General features: G+C 39.3%; 2 protein-coding genes across 6 annotated transcripts in view; both read left to right on the top strand.

Annotated features, from left to right (window-relative positions):
• The window catches only part of TRPC3 (transient receptor potential cation channel subfamily C member 3), a 77,504-nt gene extending 75,036 nt beyond the window's left edge, over positions 1–2,468 (top strand). For both annotated transcript variants that reach the window (XM_090036586.1, XM_090036585.1), the window contains one exon: positions 1,125–2,468. In XM_090036586.1, coding sequence (XP_089892712.1) covers positions 1,125–1,267 — 143 coding nt within the window. In that variant the 3' untranslated portion in view covers positions 1,268–2,468. The remainder of the gene's footprint in view (positions 1–1,124) is intronic.
• Positions 2,469–3,746: 1,278 nt separating this feature from the next.
• Positions 3,747–21,354, top strand: part of BBS7 (Bardet-Biedl syndrome 7) — a 51,832-nt gene continuing 34,224 nt past the window's right edge. Inside the window, exons 1-10 of one of the 4 annotated variants that reach the window (XM_090036578.1) lie at positions 3,747–4,031; positions 6,794–6,859; positions 7,575–7,637; positions 8,579–8,754; positions 11,282–11,468; positions 12,263–12,335; positions 14,392–14,508; positions 15,650–15,780; positions 16,845–16,929; positions 18,189–18,291. In XM_090036578.1, the coding sequence (XP_089892704.1) occupies positions 3,915–4,031; positions 6,794–6,859; positions 7,575–7,637; positions 8,579–8,754; positions 11,282–11,468; positions 12,263–12,335; positions 14,392–14,508; positions 15,650–15,780; positions 16,845–16,929; positions 18,189–18,291 (1,118 nt within the window). In that variant the 5' untranslated portion in view covers positions 3,747–3,914. The other 3 variants (XM_090036579.1, XM_090036580.1, XM_090036581.1) reach the window with 3 other exon arrangements.

The raw sequence follows: 21,354 nt of genomic DNA, 5'->3' as shown, positions 1-21,354 counted from the left end.
TTTTTTGGACTTTGGTATGTACATACATCTTCTGCAAAGCAGGAGAGATGTGACAAAAGGATAGTGCTTTGTCACCAAACTTCTTGAGAAAGCACAAATCTTTTGGAACTATTTGCTCTATCATGTATCTGCATATGGATTTTAGATCAAGTATTCAGAACCCTGAACCAAATCAGGAGACCTACTTGTGATCTCAGCTTTTTCACTGATTCTCCTTGAGTGACCCTGGGCAACTCGTCTGAGCTAAAACTTCCAATTCTTCAGATATAGTATAGAGATAATATACACTGTGCCATATTTACCTCACAGAGATATTGTGAAGTTTAAGTCTGGGTTTCGAAGCATGTGAGATGTAAAGCACCAAGTATATTGTGAATAGAAAACCCTCTATAATTGCTAAGTATTATGATTTTTTCAAATATAGAAATATGAAGATTCCACTTAATTTTAAAGTAAATTATGTAAGAGAACAACATAGGTCTTATTTTATACCCTACACAACACACATCAAACAGTTTCCTGTTGGGTAGTGCATAAGAATGATCAGAATTCATGGCTGGGAGAAGAATGAACCCAAGACAGTTTCCATCCTTGAACTGAGTGCTCTTCAATAAATGAATGTTGTTGTTGATGATCAACCTAGACACTTTTTGATCATGAAGGTTTCAATTGAAGTGCTATGTCAGTGCTTTTGGCAAATTGTAGCAACAATTTAAATACACTGAATTTTTCTGTTTCTAAGGATATGTATGTTATTGAAGAGGACAGTCTCAAGAGATGTGAGTTGCAAGCGTGGCCAGTTCTGCCACACTTTTTCTGTGTGACCTTAGCAAGTCATGCCTTGCTGCTGCTTTCTAAAATGGGAATACTAACTTACCAACCTCTCAGCAGTGTTGCTAGGATTATTCATTAATATTTGCAAAACACTTTGAGACGCTAAGATGCTCTTTGTACATACGAAGTAGTGTCACTGTGTTTCACTGAATTATTGAAATTCCAGTGTACTTACAGGTGTTTGGGTAAAAATAGTTCTGAAATATGCATTGCTTTGACTTAACAAAATTTCATGTACTGAGTGTTTGATAAACAATGCTTAAAAATATTCCCTTCATTAATTGACACAGGTGAACTAAAGGAAATCAAACAAGATATTTCCAGTCTTCGCTATGAACTTTTGGAGGACAAGTCCCAAGCAACAGAAGAACTTGCAATCCTAATACATAAACTCAGTGAGAAACTAAACCCCAATATGTTGAGATGTGAATGATTCTAGAAATGATCCTTGGCTTCGACTACAGCACAACTATTTATTGGCAATAATATTTCTGAGTATCTTATACTTGAAAAATATATTGTAGATTTTTAGCACTAAATAACTTTATGTACAGCTTCTTTGAAATTTAACCTTAGGAAATTTTATTAGTTTACCACACAAAAAATACTCCGTTCATTTTTAATGTACTGAAATGTAAGAACTCTCATGACATTGTTTGCATTTATTCAGCAGGAGAGTACAAATGTATCTGAAGAATTATTTCATTGCTGGTATTTCAACAGTTTTATGAACAAACTTTGAAAATTATTTGCACTTTACAATTTGCAAAAATAAAACAAAGAAACATAAATAAAATCTACAGAATGCACTGCATAGTACACTAGTCCCTGAAACAACTGGTATGAGTAAGATATAATATACAAGGAATAACCAGGTGGGCCTTGGTAAAGGATCGCTCAAATGTCTTTTATCAATGCTAAGTTATAGTTGAAGAATAGGCACTTGAAAGTTTCAAAATAGATATCAAAGCCTAAATATAATTTTAATAACACTGTTTAACATACAAATACTGTAGTTTGTTTCGTAATATGGCAAACTGTTTGCTTTCAACGCTGGGGCCTAGAGATCCTTTTTTTAAAAAAAAAACAACTTTTGAACGTAATGTGAACTCAGTCAAAAGCTACACTTTCATGTGGTAGAGATGATTTTTTTAAATTCAGATTCTATGCAGGGCTGGTATTTTGTTACACTGTTCTAAATGATGCCTCTGATGCTTACTTGTTAAATAAAAAATTCATACTTAAATGACTCCTTACCTGGTCCCAATAGTTCAGAACCAGATTTTGGACTGTATGGTAAAACTGTACAGCAGTCAAATATAGGCAGCACTTGTTGTGGTGTCTACAATTAAGGTTGCCTAATGTTTCCTATTATAAGACTATTTTTTTCAATGCTCAGAACTTTGCCAGATTTGAACTGCTCGATATTTCCATGCGAGGCAGACATGTTTTGCAGGAATTTTCAACCAAAGAAAGAAAAATGCAGCCATATCTGGAACAAAACTAGAAAAAATATACATATATGTGTATATACCTGTATAATTGTTTTTATACATACACACATTCACTACTATATATATATATATATATATTTATAAATAACTTAATCTAATACATTACATATCTTATGTAGGAACTTTATCAATATTATATAATACATAATATTGTAATATATGCATATATAATATTTCTATAATATAAAATTAAAATAGATAATAGTATTAATATTTGCCTAGTAGAAACATATATACACACACGTGATGCTGGGCAAATATTTATATATTATTGAAGTATAATATATTATTATTAATAAAATAATACTATATACATATATATACATACATATAAAAAGTTCCTACATGATGTTGGGCAATTTTTTTTTTTTTTACGTGTGTTCCTCATTTTTAGTGGGAGTGGACAACATTAAAGGTCTTGGACCTGATTTTCAGAAATGCTGAACACTCACTATGGAAGCCCTTTTCTGAACACATAAGCCACTGAAAAATACCAAGGACCCTCAAACCCGGCATTCAGACTTCATGGGCCTGTTTCACATTATTCTTGCTAGGCCTATCATCCCCCCCCCCACAAAAAAGATTCAATACTGCCTCACAGAGGCCATGTGAAGCTAAGGGAATGCGTGGGAAAAACCTCAAGACACTATAATGATGACGAGCTCCGTATGACACCCCCCACACGGAACTTATTAAGGCAGCAATTCTGGGCACGGATGAGGCTTACCACAGTAAATAAGATGTGGCACCACGGAAATAAAATTAAATCCTGAATTAACTGCTTACACTGTGCAGTGAATATGGGAGTGGGGAGGGGAGGGGGTGCTAAACTGACGTTCTCAAGCAAACTCATCAGGGAGCGCATTAAAGATGCATTTCCCGACTCGCCCTTGACTTTGCAACCTCCCTTTGCAGCAGACTGTCTCCATGCAGCAGCGCAGCACATGGCTGCGGGCCCTCCGCTGTGGGCACGGGTCTCAACAGTCACAAAGCCCGCCTTTTCTCTCTCCTTTCATTCTCGCTTTTCTTCTTCTTTTCTCTGTCTTCTCCCTCTCACTCTTTCTTTCCTTCCCTCCTTCTCCTTCTAACCCAGCAGTTTTCACCCTTGCCAGTCAGATGTCGACAGTCACAACACCTTTTCCTTCTCTGTCTGTGTCCTTCTGCCTAACCCGGTGGCTCTCGACCTTGCCAGGCTCCGGGATACCTTGCGAGCCTCAGGGCGCCGCTCAGAAGACGCAGCTCCGAGCTGCCCTCGGCTGGTGGAGAAGAGAAACACCCGGTAACAGGAGCCCGGCCCCGGCGCACGCACGCGCCCCGCGTGGCTCCTCAGGGGAAACCAAGTGACAGTCCGCCCAGCCAGGAGAACACACAGCACTCCGCAGAGCGGGCGCGACGCTTTAACCAATCCCACAGCACGTTTCATACCTACCCCCTCGTTCTGCCCAATACGAGGCACGCTTGGAGCGACACTTTATCCAATCCCGCAGCGCGTTGCATGCCCACCTCCTCTCCCTGCCCAATCCGAGGCCGGTTTAAGGCCCCCTCCCAGCCTTTCATTGCGCTTCCATGGTAACTGTAGAGCCGCCACCTCTGGGCCGAACCGAGGGGCCCGGGGAAGCGGTTGCCGCTGCCGCCGCCGCCATGGAGCTGGGCCTAGCGCTGGCCCGCGTGGATTACGTGCAGGTGACCCACGAGGCCAGCCCCCGTCCCGCGCTGCCGCGCCCGGCGCGGGATGGAGGGGCTTTGACTGGGCGGTGCCAGCGCTCTTGCTGAGGCCGAGGCTGGAGGATCCTGGCTACAGGGTCCGACTCCTCTGCTGAGGTCCAACTGCCAGACTGCCAGATTTGTGGCCAGGGAGGAGTTTGACTGCCATGATCGGATTGGTTCGGGCTGTGGGGGGTTTTGCCCCCCTCCGTAGCTGGGGCCCGGGCGGGATCTCCTGAGCATAGTTGACAGTGTTTCGTAGGAGGAGGCGTTTAGCTGGTGTGGCACCTCGGCTCTGGCAGGGTGTTGGGGCTGCGTGGTGGTGGCACAGTTTCCTGTAAGCTTGTGCAGAGTTTAGATCGTGGTTTGTTAGGGGATGGTTTGGAGAGGGATGGTCCTTCCTCCGGCAGCGGGAGGAGGTCCCTTCCAGCCCAACTTCTCCAGGACGCCATGATTTGATTCTTCTTACGCTACCACTTACTTTATAGGGTCAGCAGTCAATTTGGCAGCAGTGACAGCATCATTAACCACCCCTTGCCTGCCCACAGCTTCTCCTTCCCCCATCCAGAATAGCAGGACTTGGAGTTACAATCCTTGGAGGGACCTTGTTCAGTTTTTACTTGATGGGTCTATTGTTTTAGGCCATCTGCATCTTCATAGGACTATCGCAAAGTAGGATCTGGAAGGGGGCTGTGAGTCAGGAGTGAGGGGACCAGCGGGCTTGGGAGTGAGGAGATACAGCATGGACAAGAGCAGGGTATTGGCATATCAACCCTTTGTGCTGCTGCTGGGTGTAGGTTTGAGCCCCATGAGGTGCAGCAGCACCTGGGCTTGCAGCTGACCCATGGGGGAGTAGTGCATTGGGACTCTTCCCCTTTGCTTGGCACTGGGGAGGCTGTGCCTGGAGTCTGGTGTCCAGTTTGGGGCCCCTGCTACAGAAAGGATGTGGTCAAGCTGGGTAATGAAAATGGTTCTGAGCCTGGGACATATGACTTGTAAAGAGAGACTGAGGGAACTGGGATTATTTAGTCTGGAGAAGAGAAGACTGAGGGGGCCTTAATAGCAGCTTTCATCTGCCTGAAGTGGGGTTTGAAAGAGGATGGAGCTAGACTGATCTCAATGGTGGCAGATCTCAGAACAAGGAATAACGGTCTCAAATTGCAGCAAGGGAAGTTTAGTTAGATATTAGGAAGAACTTTCTCACCAGGAGGGTAGTAAAACACTAGAACAGGGCTGGGATGGCTGTGAGTCAAGAGTGAGGGGCACTGGCAGGGCCAGGAGGCTATGAGCTGAGAGTGAGAGGCAACAGCTTAGGCAGGGCACTGGCATATCAGGGCTGCTCAGCACCACAAAGTTGCAGGAGGGACAGCTACAGCTGACCCCGTGTCCTGGTGAGCAAAGGGGACAGGGGGAGCTCTGATTTTCAATGATACAAAAAGCAAAATCAAACACCAAAATAAATGGGTACTCAAAATTTATTTTATTATAATGATTGAGGCACTGGTAGGCTTCTAAATTGCTTTAAAATTGTAAATATATCAATAAAACACTGTGCTCAACTGATACTTATATATATAGGTAAGTGAAATGCCATACATATATATAAATGCCATTTATGTGTGTGTGTGTGTGTGTGTGTGTGTGAAACATCACTTTTATAGATATAGATAGATATAAGTAACGTTTAATTTTATCTCAGAAAAATGTGGATTTTCATTTTTTAGCTAGAGAATTTGTTTTTAGTTTCTGTTTTTTAAATCACAGAATTTGTGATTTTGAAACAGAGAAAACCAGGATCACCACTCATTAATAAACATCTCTTTTAATGATTTGATTCTTTCAAGTATTAATCTGTTTATGCTTGTTTATTTATCAATTTTAAAAAGCTGTCAATGAGACAGGAATTCACATGTCTAAGGCTGCTTGAAGATGTTTAAAAAATAAAAAAGTGGCACTTTACTTTAAACTTGGCACGATTATGCAGCATGTGCCCAGAAGAGACAGTGCATTAGTTGGACCTGGCTCACCCAACCTCTGTATAGGTTATGTGTGCTTTAGTGGGGCTTTTGGGCATTTTTATCTAGTAACTGATTGAATCAGCTTTAGCTAAAAGTGCCAAAAAGCCCTGCTGAAGCACCCAATCTATAACAACATTGCAGAACCAGGTTATAGTAACATGCTTCTGCTTCTGGTAAAGTGTGCTTTTGTTTTGTTTTTTTTTAAGGTCTGCAAGCAGACTAAAACAGTTGCCAAAATTGGTGAATTAGCAGAATTGTTCAGCAAATACAAAGCAATGCAGCATTCAAGGAGCTGACCAGTCTACTATGACAAGTCTTTCTGTATCAAAATTATGGCACATCTTTTCTGTTGTGCAAGCAGTCTTGAATTTGTGGATAAATGTGTGTGCCACATATCCAGAAATAGTCTCCAGAGCTGTTAAAAAGGCTGGTACTTTTACAAACACCAGTACATGAAAAATGTAGAATAAAAGGGATGGAGAAAGTACAGTGGTTAAAGGTGTACAGTGGTTAAAGGTGACATTTAAATATATCTGTGAGTTCTGTGTTGTAGAGCATTAGGGTTCAGCGTTTGGGTAGTCCCAGCTCACCTTTTGTATGACTCTGGTTAGATAGAATATTCTCCACAATGTATATAATGAGAAAATGTTATCACTAAGACCTATTTTCTTGAAGTGTAGAAGTTGAAATGTTTTCCATAATGTGGTGATTTTTTTCAAATAGGTGGGAGTGACATCTCAGAAGACCATGAGGCTCCTCCCAGCATCAGGACGTAGGGCAACACAGAAGGTAGTGATTTTCTAGAAGTGAGAAGTTGTTCTTTCTAAATTGTTCGTTTTGTTTTTCTTACAGATAAATGTTATTAATGCAGTACAGGTTATCTTTTGACCTCTAGCTAGGAAATTGAACACATTTTCTCCCAGCTGATGCTGTTTAAAGATTTGCTGATACCTTTGTTTGTTTGGTGGGCTTTTGGGGCTGTTGGTTGTTTGATGTTATTAGCTAAGAACCATTATGGAAAATGAGAGCTTTTAAACAATATTCTTGTAACTACAGGTTTATGATTTCTTTGTGGAAAGATAACATTGGAACAGGCAAACTCTGGAGAAGTGATGATGTACTTTCTTTAGTAAATTTTTGGTAACAAAGAAATAATACCATCAAACACAGGAAAACCTTTTTTATTTTCCCCCAAAATGCTTTTGAACATTCTGTTGAGTGATAGCTGGACTTTAATCAACAATTGTGAAAAAAATTATTATTAAATTATGGTAGTAAAATAATTGTTAGATATTAGATTCCCAGATTATAGGACTTTATTAGTCCTTATATCTGTAAAGTGCCCTGTCATGCCTTATTAACATCACTTAGTGTGGTGTTTGGTAATGGTTACTTTCTGTGCTACAGATCCACATAACTAATATAAAGAAAATTCTTCCTTTTTAAAATATCTATAGGAGGAATGCAAAAAATAATCAAGCTAATTACGTGTTATATTTTTAAGGTTGTTATTGGAGATCAAGATGGTGTAATTACATGTTTTGGCATCAAAAAAGGAGAAGCTGTGGTAAGTTCAGCTATTTATGTAGTTAATGTGATTGTTTGTGGTATGTAGGGTTTTTTTTTTAATCCATTCCCAATCAGGAGGTACTACTTCACTGTCAGGATGGCTAGGAGCTGGAACCAACTTCCAAGGGAAGTGGTGCTTCTCCCTACCCTGGAGGTCTTCAAAAGGAGGCTAGACAGCCACCTAGCTGGGGTCATTTGACCCCAGCATCCTTTCCTGCCCATGGCAGGGGTTCCGACTAGATGATCTGGTTAGGTCCCTTCTGACCCTACCAACTATGAAACTATGAATACTGTACATAATAGAAATTAAAAGCCAGCTGGGGTTTAGGAGAAGAGAAAGGTAATGAAGATACATTAAGATACAAAGCTGAACATTCTATGTTAGTGGTTTTATCTCAGAATACACGTTGTGACTTAAAGTGACATTTAATATGTAAGTGACTTGTGTAAGCTAATTACATTTCAGAAGCCTTAGATTTGTGTACAGGTATCCAGCTTACTTAAACAACTATAATGACATGTATCCTGGTTGACCTTCTGGCTAATTGATAAGAATTCTACAGCCATGGAAAGAAAGATTTCTCATTACTAGAGGTCATTCCCCTAGAATAAGATCATAGTATTTTAATGGAGTACTATTAGGAAGTTGCACTGCTACTGATTGTACTGCACATACTATATGGATAAATAGTAGTTAACTCTCATATCTTCTTTATGTAATCTTTTCAGAAAATAAAGTTAATTTATGAAAGACTGATATCTTCTTTGATATTATGGAGACATGAGATTAATAATAAGATTTAACCAGGTGCATGTTATGGAAATCACTGGAATGATGCTTAGTGTCCTGAAGTGGATTTGGTGTCTTCTGTATTAAAAGAAGATTGTAAATGCAATATTTAGGTACTTAAATATCACTTTCCTTATTGACTTTCATAGCCAGTGTTCAAGACATTACCAGGGCAAAGGATCACAAGGTTGGAGCTGGGAGGAGCTCTTAATACACCGCAGGAGAAAATTTTTGTGGCTGCAGGAGCAGAGGTTAGAGGTTTCACAAAGAGAGGGAAGCAGTTCCTTTCATTTGAAACTAACCTCACGGAAAACATCAAAGCTATGTATGTGCAGTATTTTTTTGTTTAAAAAAATAAATATATATATATATGTATATATATATATGATAGCAAAAGTAGTTTGTTAGACAGTCCTTTCATAGTTGCCATTACCTATCACAGGGCTGTCCATCTGGTAGCTCACAGGCCACGTGGAGCCTCAGGGGTGAGGGACTAACGTGGCCCATGGGTTCCTGTCTGGCCATTGCTCCCATTATTGCTTTTGATGCAGTGGTGGCTGGGGTCTCTAAGCTCCCTCACTTCTCTCCCCCACCTCCCTGGCTTCCACTTCCTGCTCCCACTCTTGGAGGTGGAGCAGCACAGTGGGATAGGGTTGGAGTGCCTGTGCTGCACATAAGTGGCAGAGGGGGAAGCTGCCCACATGGTACTCAGTGGGGGACCCGGCTGTCTATACTGTGCATGCAACAGGAGAGAGCCGTGCTACTCATGCTGGGCAAGTGGCAAGGGCAAGAGTCAGGTTGTCTGTACTGCATGCGGCAGTAGAGGGGAGAGCTGCCTGCACAGTTCACTCAGCCAGGGGTGAGGTGAGGCTCTGCACAGTGGAGGTGGGGGCACTGCCCATGTGGTGTGTGAACCACTAGTCTGGGGCCTATGTGGCATGTGGCTCCCAGAAGCCAAGAAGTTGGATGACTCTGACCTAACACATTGATTTGCTGGTAGGTAAAACAAAGTGGCCATTTAGATTAAGTATATCCTGTTAAGTCCTGTATACTGTTATGTTCAGGAAATTATTTTTGCGTTTTTTTCACCATATATTGCTATCCATTCTTTTTTTCTCCCAATTAAAGTGTCATTTTATCTTTCCTTCTGAAGTCAAATAGGTAGCATCTCCACAGAACTCTTGGACAGAATTCTAAAAGATTTTGGCCCTTAAAGGTCTCAGTAGTGAGTGAGTACAGGTGTGAATCCTTTTCCAAACAGTTGTTAGGTATTAGTTGAATTCACTTAAGAAATCAGAGTAATTGATGTAAGAGGATGTGCACAACAATGTCCAAAGGCGTAACAGTCCAATTTAAAAAAACCTGAGTTTTTTCATATTTTTTTTTCTTCAAAGTATGGTAAAGGATGGCCATTTCAAGGAAGGAAAAACAGTTTTTAAAAGTAGTTACTATTAAAGTGTTAATTTTTAACATATTCATATTTGTGTAGCATGGGGATCCAGTCCAAATCCCACAAACAGCATTATTGGGCCTTATAATAGGGCTTCACAGTATCTTTGACATCTCTGGTGTAAAATGATCTTTTAGTTAATTTGGCTATTTTCTTTTCTGTAAATTCTCCTCCCATTAACCATGTTTAAATGGCGTTCAAGTATAATTTAACTATAAGTCCAGAAGAGGGCCAACTTTGAAAACTTCTAATCAAGAGAAAGTAGCTATCCAAGATGTGAATAGAAAGGAAAATTGGAGTTTCTCTACTGTATGAAAGTTGATAGAAATGTTTATGTCCAAATGAAAATTAGATGAGTTCCAAGTAAGAGCCACAAGGTGGCAGTAAGTAAAGAAATGAGTAACTTTATTATTCAGACAGTTCTGGTGTACAGATTAAAATACTGGAATTCACGAAGCCTTCAGGCATATAGGCTGCTTACAGCCGTTAAAAAAAAAAACAAAACAAAAAACCTCAGCTTTACCAGAAAAAGCAGTGCATTATTTCAGCCCAGCTCTGCCGCTTCTATATAGATCACTTTGGCACTTTTAGCTAAAGTCAATTCAATCAGCTGTTGAAAAAAAAAACCAAAAAGACCCCACTAAAGCACTCAATCTATACACATGTTGGGTGACCTGGGTCCCACTAAGGAACTGCCTCTTCTGGGTGTGTTCTGGGCTCGATGCAGGGACATGCCAAGTTTAAAGCACCGCTTTTTTTTTAACATCTGCAAGCAGCCATGTTGCTATATTCCTGCAGCTGTTTTTCTTGACATTAGGGCACCAAACCATATTTGTATTGGGCCGTCAGATCAGAGCTGCCACAGGCCTCAGGCTGACCCTACTGTGGCTGGCATAGGGATGTCTGTTAAATTTAGTCAAATATATCCTTAGTAAATCTACTGTCCTTTTAAAAAAAAATAATTAATTTAAAAAAGCCTTTAGTACTTCTGTTAAGTCCAGCATGGAGATAACTTCTGATTTTTTTTCCCTTGATACTGCTCTAAAATGCTCCAGGGAAAGCTTGTCTGAACTAAATTTTAATCAAAAGAATTAAAAAACTAGTTTTGGTTTTGTCTTTAATACAATTTTCTGCAGGGTGTTTATTAGTCTCTTAAAGGAGTTACTAGCAGACATATGCAGAGACAGATGGTAAACCATAAAAACACAGAGAAATCATGGTTTTATAGCTTGTTGAAAATAAGTCTCAGCATTTAAATAGGCTAGTTGCTTATTTTTGCTTACTGAGGTCCTGAAGAGGCAAACTGTATGCACATGTGTAATTTTGCACTTTCTATATAATGGGACCTAAGAGAATATTACAGAAAACATTGACAAAATACATTTTTTTTTCTTTTTCTCAGGCATATATCAGGAGCAGACCTTTTTCTTTGTGCAAGCTATATCTATAACCATTACTGTGACTGCAAGGACCAGCACTACTACCTATCAGGCGATAAAATCAATGATATTCTCTGTCTTCCAGTAGAAAAGCTCAATTGCATAACACCAATATTGGCCTGTCAGGATAGAGTCCTTCGAGTTTTACAGGTTAAAAACACTTTCTTGTTGTTATTATGAGTATTAATACCACAAAAACTTATTCTCCCTATTGATTACAAGAACCCTTGTGAATAGCTGGGTCATTAAAATGACCATCACTATAAATATTCTGCTATGCATCTTTTAATAAAATAGATTCCTTTTATTTCCATTAAATCTGCTGAGCAGAAAAGAGGGAGTACTGTTTTTATGGTAATTATAGTCTTTGTAGACCTTACTGAAGAAAGGAGTAGTGAACTTTCACTTTAAATATACATATGTATATATGATTATATTTGCTCAGACCCTGATTGTACATTTTCCCATATAGTTAACTTCAAGCACTTGAGTAGTCCCATTAGTTTCAAAAGGGCTGTTCACATGAATAAAAATATAACCTGTGTTTTCAGGTTCAGAGCCTGAGCCTGTTTCTTTTAATACATATTCGAATCAAACATCTATAGACATGAGTAGCCAGGTAATAACATTATTTATTGAATGACATTCTTTACATATTATGGTTGCATGAATTTTCTGATTTATGTTACCAGAAACATGAGTAAAAAAGCACTAACAGTATAATTTAAACCTTATATTTACTACTCCCTTTTTAGTAAGTTCTATTCTCCACTTATACAAATCTCATTCTTTGGCAGTTTTGAAAGGTTCCCCACACAAACTTACAGTATTTTTGTACTTGAAGTGTAACCATATATGTAACACAGCATATATTTATCTATGATCAAAAGTGCTTATTAGAAATAAAGTTATATTTTAAAAAAGTAATTTATTTCTGTCTTTAGGGGTCTGATTTGTTATATGAAGTAGAAGTTCCTGGACCACCGAGTGTTCTTGCCTTAAACAAAGGAAATGGTGGTAAATATGTCTTTTAATGTACATGTCATGAAATTGTTCATGAAATCTATCCATTAATAGTCATTATAAATACAATTACATAAAATTATGTAAGTTTTGATAGGAATGTGACTATGTTATGTCAGAGCATTTCTAATTAGTACAGGATGTGGGATTGTACAAAGGAATTGTACAAAAATGTAGAAATTGTTAAACATCTGTCAGGCACCAGCTTTCATATAGTTCTGAGACATGATAAATACTCCATGTGCCAAAAAGTAAAAAGATGTGTATTTTTATCATTATTTGGTCATCTGTTGTTTATTTTGATGTTCAGTTTAATAAACAAAACAAAAGGAAAAATCTGTAAAAAGTAAAGTTCTGGTCAAAGAACTTCAGGTAAAGGGAAATTAGAAATCCTTTGTTAGAGTTCCGTTATGTACAAGCTTTCTTTTTCATACAGACATTTTTCATAATGCTTTTTCAAGCATTAATTATTGCTAGAGGTATTGGGATACAGCATTTTTCCACTTTAGGCAATAGTAAGAAGATTTAAAGTTGGACGTTGTACCCAGAAGTATATAGCAGTCTCATATGCATTCTTTGGTGACACCTATAGAAAATATGGAGCCAGAGGGTTGTTAGTTTCTTCCACATCTTTCTTTCTCTAGTTCTGGTGCTCAGTTATACCATAGCCGCTTTACACTAGTCTGGCAATGTTAAAGCGGATTGTAAAGTGAATGGAAATTTCATTTACACTCCCTCTAAGGCCACTTTATTAATGAAATATGAAGAGATTTTACTATGCAAATGAGAATCAGGGCCTCATGTTTTTGGGTGGTCTTGGAATTCATTTCTTGAAGCATTTTTTGTTTGTTTTCTGCCACACTACATTTGTTTTTTGAAACACTATATTTTAGTAAAGCCTGAAATTGTTCCTCAAAGACATCTGCAAGCAGGACATGAAGGTTTTTGGAATCAACCCAAATCTTTGGGAGGCCTTAGTAGGAGACAGGACAAAGTGGCACTCCCTTCTCAATCATGTAGTCCAACATCATGATGAGAAATGGTCACTTGAATTACAACCAAAATGTGACCAAAGGAAACAGCCTGTCAGTACATGAGCCCCTAGCACTACGTATACCTGTGACCACTGTCGGAGGACCCTCAAGTCTAACAAGAGAAAATACACCACCAGTCAGTAGAATAGCTGCAGTATCAACTATCACTCGCTGATAAACGGATGCCATAATAGTTCAACAAAATGCTGTTTCATTAGCTATCATTTGGTGGATCAGAGGGTTGATAAGGGCTTCTGTTAAGCTGGGAATATGGAGGGAGGATCAAAACTAGTTTAAATTTTGTAAATTTAAAAAATGTCTACTCAGTACTTTTGCTGATGCCTCCAATTGAATTGAGCACTGTAGGTCAAAAATAAATTAAGGCCATACATTCAACCTCATATTCAAGTGTGTGGTACATGTAGGTTTTTTTCTAGTTGGACCATTTGAAAGCAGCATTGTGAATGGGAGGGAAAGCAATAGTTTCCATTTTAAATCCCCCTTCAACAGAAGCAGAATTTTGCATTCTGATCCAGTGAGATGAAGTAGTGATTCTAATGTATTTATTTGTTTTGGTTTGGTTTGGTTTTTTTTTCCTTTGATATAGACATAGCTTATTTTAAGGATGGAGGGGATTTCTTTTGATAGTCCTTTCAGAATCTGAAAGCTCTACTTAAACTTTAATTGTATTATATGTTCCTGTCTCACTCTTTTTATACAAATGACTACTGAAGTTTGGTTGGTGAGGTATGTACAGAAGAACATCAGGCTTGAACAAATCATAGAAACAGCAGTCGTTCTGAACCTGTTTTCTAAGAGTCCTGTTCTGATTATCAGGGGTATTTTTTGTTTTACTTTGAAGTTTGATACCTTTACAAAATATTCAGATTCACAAAATGCAGAGAGTTCTGAGGTAAAACATTAAAGCAAATATTTGAAAGTGCTTATTCTGGGTGGTTTGTTCAATACCTGATAAACATAATGCACTGGTTCAAAGTTTTAATTTGTGTTCTTAGGTGATTCTGGAGAAGAAGTTTTGTTTGGAACATCTGATGGCAAACTTGGTCTTATTCAGTTTTCTCATTCATCTCCAGTTCATAAATGGGAAATCAGGAATGACAAGAAGAGAGGAGGTGTGTCACAATAATCTCTTCACATATTTGGCATTTCACTATAACTAAGGTTTATGAAATAATCAGTAAAACTCATTATACTTACAGACATTTTGAAGAGATGTAAACTTTGCTGGTATAATTAGGGTAACATGAGTGAGTTTCAGTTTCTTGCTCTTGAGCTGCTTCTAAAGAAGCTAGTTATTGTCTTCCTTTTCTTCTCTTGGTTACCTGGTACAGGTTATTTTCAGTTCTTTAATGTATTTCTGTTGTTATTAAATATTGTTCGGTGATTTTCATGAATAAACGTTATATATATAAAATGTTTATTTCTAATAATAGTGGCTCTACTTATTAATGCTAACATAAATCATATTTCTCAGAAGGAGCAGTGATGTGAATTCTTCTCGAAGCAGAGATTATTGCTGTCTCTGTAATATTGATATTTGTTATTGATTTTTACATTGTCTATAATTTCAATCTGAGAACTGAACAAAGCTCTTTTTGAAACTGTATGCTGCTGTTTTTTAAATGGCCAGAAAATCTGCTTTATAGTATGTTTATTTCCTTTTAGGGTTAGAATTCTTACAGAACTCTCCACCAGTTGTACCTTTGGAATAAGGAAAGACAGAAAAACAGAATCTTGATCTCATCTAGTCACCTCATTGCAACCTAATTTTACACTTTGTCTCTTAAAATGTATCTTTATATAACTTTGTACTATGGCTTCGTTTTTTCACATCTTACTAGGGACTGTAGCTGGCAACATCTGAGATGCTTCAAAGAGACCTGAATGTCAGGATTTGTGTTGGTTCTTTTTAGTAATTTTATATTAAGTGCCTTTTTTATTCTTCTCTTGTCTGCACTATCTTTATGTGCTCAGCACATTCCAATTTCTTATAAACAAAGGAGAAAGCATGTCGCCTTTTTTAAAAGCCAGAAATGGCATTAGTAAAACCTTAACTAACCCTGGCTAACCAAGAATTATGTCAATGTAAGCTAAGCCATTAAAGCACCATGTGTGTGGGTTCCCCCCCATGGACCGATATTTTTTTTGCTCCCCACTCCCAAGGTCCCAAATCATTAATTGAAATAAAACTGATAAAAAATGAATAGTTAGCTGTTTGATCTTCAGAGGATGTCCTATTTTCTGTTGTCTTAGGTATCTTGTGTATAGATAGCTTTGACATTGTAGGAGACGGAGTTAAAGAATTACTTATCGGCCGAGATGATGGTATTTTAGAAGTATATAATTTTGACAGTACAAATGATCCTGTCCTTCATTATGATCATGTAAGTTCATTACAGAACATTGTCCTTTTCTTACAATGTAAAATACATCCTTTGCTTTAAATTAGAAAAGAAATAATTTATAGTTTATTTTCTTCTTTTTATTTATGACTATAAATTAGTTGTACACATTTGATGCATATTTGCACCATATACTCCTTTCACGTTATCTTTCAGTCTTTGAAAATGAGTAAATATCCATTCAGTCTACATGGGATAATTACGTTCTTATGTGCTTTGTTAAATCTGTGCTTCATTTTAATTTTAGATGGGCTTAAAGTAGCAGTAACAAATAAGGTGAAGGTTTTACAAAATCTAAAGTTACTGCAAAAGTCTTTCACTTTATATTTTAAAATGTGATGCGTTTCTGTGTGGCTGAAAACAGTAGTAAACTATTATAACAGAACCAGAAAGCATAACTGACCATTCTCTTTCAAAACTGATTGAAATGCTAAAAGTATATTTTTGAAATTTTTTTCCCTTTTTATAGTTTAAGAAGGTGTTGCTAATTCTAGTTAAAAAAAAATAACCCAAATATTGAAAATCCATGAGGTTCCTAGCTAATTAAACTAATGAACCCTTGCATTGAGTGCTACTTGGATATAGCCATATTTGTTCTAATTATTAAAATGGTTGATTTAATTAATAATTACAACTTCTGCCTTCCAACACATTCTGCTAATTACTCTTTGATGAATTAGATTGTTTGGGAAAAAAACAGTTACCTACCTTTTCCAAATTACAGTAAGGAGTCAGCAACCTATGGCACACAGGCCACATCTTGGCCACAGCCATTATATCCAGCCAGTGGAGTTGGGGTGGATGGGGAGCTTCGGTGTCATTTCAGTGGTGGGGTGGGGAAAGGAAGCTTTGCCTGTGTGGTGGCTGGATGGTGGGAAAAGCAATGGTGACAGTGTTGTAGGGGAAACAGTGGGATGGGTCATTATTTTTGTATCTGTGAATTGCTGTGAATCCAAATAGACCTCCAACAGTGCAAATTGAAAACAAGCATGTAAGCTCCTTCTAAAGTACCATATTTATAGAGTGTTTGTGTGATTTATTTGTAGGCATTGTCCGAAAGTATCACATCAATCCAGGGTGGCTGTGTAGGGAAAGATGGGTATGATGAAATATTAGCATCCACATATTCTGGTAAGACATCTACTAAATGCTTACAGAGTTTTAGAACATTATAGTGTTTTAAGTATGCTGTGTTAATAGAGACAATTTTTTTTTAAATTATCTATCCTTGTTACAAAAAGGACTTTCTGGTACAAATATATCTTTTAAAATCCTTAAGCATTGGAATTTTTTTTCAATTCATTTAAAGTTCATTGAAACCGTATGATTTTTTGAGTCTACATTTTTTTGAAGGGTAACAAAGCAGCTGCTTACTGTATGCTATAGGTAGATGTATACCCCAGTGATGATTGTGCCAAGCATGAAAAGTTTTATACTTGGTGAAATTGATTAAAATTCAGTTACATTGATATTATAAATATTGATGATTGTTATATTCCTTTTATTTTGTTTTCTTGTCACTCTAAATAGAGTCTCTCTCTCATAGTGATGAATCTTGCTAGATCTCTGGCACTTACTTTTTTTGTTCTTTTTGGCTTCTTAGTGTTCTAGAGCTCACTAAAACAATTTTTTCTAAGTACACAAGATTTCTCTTAATGAAAACATCTCCTTTTGATGTCAGTTGGCTCCTGGTAGCACTGCTTCGTTTATGAATGAGAAATGATAGCAAAAGTGGTCTGTGTTCTGGTTACTAGGGTTCCAGACATTAAAAGGCTGCTTTCTAGGTTACTGTAGAGGCTAAAAAATAGCCCTGAAACCTTACTTTTAAACCTAATAGTCAAAAACCTGCCATTTAATGTTGACTCAATGGCAGATCTATGCAGGCACATAAAATATAAGTGTGCCTCTTGTGTATTCATTTCAGGCATGATTGAAGGACTGTGGGACCTGTCTTCATCTATCAGAAAAACACTGCTGACTTAAGAGAAATATTGAACCCAAAATGCATTGCGGAGTATAAGGGCAGAGTATATGTATCATATATCACCTTTATTGCATTATGGTCACTAAAGCCAGCCTATCCATGGTGGTATAGGTACTTGTATCAGAAGAAAAACGTTAGCTGCTGATAAATGTGTTTGTATCCCTCTTCAGTTGGGGCTCTCAAAGTGCTGTATAATGAAGGATAGATACCATTGTTCTCTGTTTACACAGGGGGAGATGGTTTGCCATGAAAATAAATACCTGTTGTTATAGTTCAGCAGAAACAAGAGTAAAACCAAGGTCTTTACTGTATCCAGTGACCTGTGTAGTGGACTGTTCTGTAGCACTATGGCTATGTGGTTCACTCATGACTTCTAACATAATATCTTTGTATATTTTTTGCTCAGGATGGGTAACAGGATTGACTACAGAGCCTGTCCATAGGGAAGGTGGATCTGGTGAAGAACTAAAGATAAGTCAAGAAATGCAGAACAAGATTTCATCCTTAAGGTAATTTAATTAAAAAGAAAATAGTAAAAGAGATCCAGGATAAACTAATATACATTAACTAGGGGAAATCATCCTCTGGAAATCAACTTTCAAATTATATTTAGTGCAACATCTGAAATTATCAAAAGTACAAAAAGTATGAAATTATAAATATGTTGGCCATGTCCCCACAAGCAGGAGTGAGCAGTTGCCGCAGGAAAAGAAGTGGCATAAATACGCAGCATATTTAAAAGTGGCATAAATGCTACTGCTTTTTACCCTGGCAAATACACCTGCACGTGGGGCTAGCACAGAGAAAAATGCTTTGGATGAGGTAGGGGAGACTGGAGCCAGCACCTGGGCTAACCCTAGTAGCCTTACCTGACATCGTGGAGGCTTCCAGTTTCCTTACCTGGCATCCAGTTTTGGGCAGCACACACTGCTGCCACGTGCTGCCCCGCTTTTTTCTGGTATGGACTTTTTTGACACCGGGATTTTCTGGTGTAAAAAAACCCTGTCATGCTACAAATTAGCAGCATGGTGAAAGCATGCATGTGTGAAGCATGCAGTTTGTGGTACCACAGATAGGTCCACAGTGCCACACATGCATCCTCATCTGGATGCACCTGTTGTGTGCAAGTATGTTAGTTTCTCTTATACCTCTGTCAGTCTTCTTTTGTAGTGAGTCTCTCTCTCTTTTCTTTGATTTGCTATTTTAGGGACTGTGGCTTAACCACATATCTCCAAAGTATTGAGAGCAGTGTTGGATTATGTTCTACCTCACTTGAGTTCATCAGTCTATGAGTGGGAAGAATTGTAAGCCTCTCCTAAAATTATTGAAGCTTGGAAGTTCAGTTGGATTTTTTTTTCAAAACATTTTTATTTTTTGGCCCCCCTGGGGGCTTTTTCAAGATATCAGATCCATTTTAAAACCTTGATTTTTTTTTTTTTAAACGTATTCCTCTTTTCCCTAATGCATTCTTTGCTTCAAATGTGCACAAATGCTTTCATCCCTGGTGGAGGTACACTCAGCTAAAGACTTTGATACCTATAAATCTTTCTCCAAAAAGGAACCAGAAGGACAGGCTTTCCTTTAGACCTGTTCTGCAAGAAGCCATTCTGGCTGGCGTCAGTTATCTTATTCTTTTCCGCTCTGATCAATGTGATCATTTCTTTGCTTCTTGCAAAGTTCTACCCTAGAAGGGGTTGTTCTTATGAAAGATACTTCATAAACAATTATTACAGTGGCATTTTAAGGCAGGGAAGGCATCTACTTGTTTCAGCAGCTTCAAGAGTCTGTGTAGTGTAGAAAGGATTCTCAAGGAACTTGCCATTGGACCCAACCAGACCACAGTACAGTTGTCTTCTTTGGATCCTATAGGTCCCTTGTGTTTGGGTTGGCTAAACTGGACATCTGCATTGAGTCATGCATGAGATCATCTGACAAAGTCCCAATAAAGCCCCCTTCACCTCAGTCAATGGAGAAGAGAGTGGAAGGCTGAACTGTTCACAGTGCTGAGCTCTGCGATTTCACCTGTAGCATCCATTTGATTGGCATTTGAAATTTCTGTGAGGTATTACTCCACTAATACCCAGAGGGTGCATCTACATGTGCAAATAATGCAAAGCAATTAAATGCAAGTATTATTCTGCTGTGGAGTTAATTAGTTTACTCCAACCAAATGGGTGCATACGTAGACATGCAACATTTATGTGGAGCTAATTAGTCAACTCTGCAGTAAACTTCTGGTGTAGACATGCTGAGAGATTCTTGATTCCAAAGAAGGGTATTTCTACTGTTGGATCATAAAGTTCATGGGTCTTGTGGCAAATCTAAGCTTGGGGCTGGGTTTTGTTTCCCATTATTTGTCAAACTGGCAGCTTTCTAACCAGGGAAGTGGTATGTTTGACACTTGCATATTGGTAGCAGTTCTGTTTCCCCTGTCAAGTGAATATGCACATGTAGCATTGTCGCAGGGCTCTCAGGTGTCCTGTGACTGAGAGAAGAAAAGGCTCAGGAGAGGCCCCTACTGGCGGAAAAGGGGAAGCACAACTGCCAGTCTCTAAGACCGTGCAGGTGCCGGTTGCTAGGGTGACCGGGGAAGCCTGGAGCCAGGAAGGGGCAGAGCTTAGCCCTTCTTAAGCCCAGGCAGAAGGCCAGGAGTTCAGTTCCCCTCTGGCCACTGCAGGAGCAGGAGCTCTGTGGCGGAGAGCTGAGCAGCAGAGCTTACAGTGGCAGTTGGGCCGCTGCAATGATGCGAGGGGAGGGAGAGAACCCCTGAGAAAGGTATTGATGAGAGCCAGCGTTGTGTGTAGTTTATGTTATAAGCCAGTGGGCTTTTTGCTTGTTTTGCAGCTGCTTGGCTCATGTTTTGTTATCGTTACACCGGAGGACCAGGTGAGGCTGTAGGGGTGCGAGGAGGCATCACGGGAGCTCCTCAGTAATCTGGGGGTTCCTGGTGCTTAGAGGGCACAGCGAATGGTGCCAAAGAGGGCACAGCTTTGTTCGGGGGGGGGGGCACGTTGGCTCAGCCCTGAGTTAGGGAGGCAGCGGAGAGCCCCAACTAGGGGGCGCGAGGAAACCCGGAGTTAGGGGGCCGCGAAGAGCCCGATGAGGGGGTGTGAGGAACCCCTGAATTAAGAGGCAGCGAAGAGCCCCAGTGGTGAGGGGCGGTGAGGAGCAGAACGAGGGGGCAGTGAGGGGCCTGAGAGTGAGAAGGGGCATCGAGAAACCCCGAAGGCAAGCAAAGGGCCGGGACTTGATACTATGGCCCTAGCAAGGACATACCAGCACCATCTGCGAGGCTTGGGCTGCGGTGTAGGGGCAGGAAAGGAGCTGCAGACGGCACCCCCTGTCATCGGGGCACATAAGATTGGGCAGCTTCCCGCTACTTCAAATCTTTCATCAATTATGAGCAAGATCAAGACGTGGCAGGAGAGATTAGGCGGGCAGTCGGCCCACTACAGGAGACCAGAGCCTCACGCCCAGCGGGGCTTCGAAAGCGGCACTCCTGTTACAAGCATGTACCTGCTAAGTTGGCTGCGCAATAGTAGGGGAGCTGTACAGCTACTTACATGTGCCCA

This window comes from Crocodylus siamensis, chromosome 2 (genome assembly GCF_052110815.1).
Source record: "Crocodylus siamensis isolate JL-2025a chromosome 2, ASM5211081v1, whole genome shotgun sequence".
Classification (NCBI taxonomy): domain Eukaryota; kingdom Metazoa; phylum Chordata; order Crocodylia; family Crocodylidae; genus Crocodylus; species Crocodylus siamensis.
This window is presented reverse-complemented; position numbering and strand designations above follow the sequence as displayed.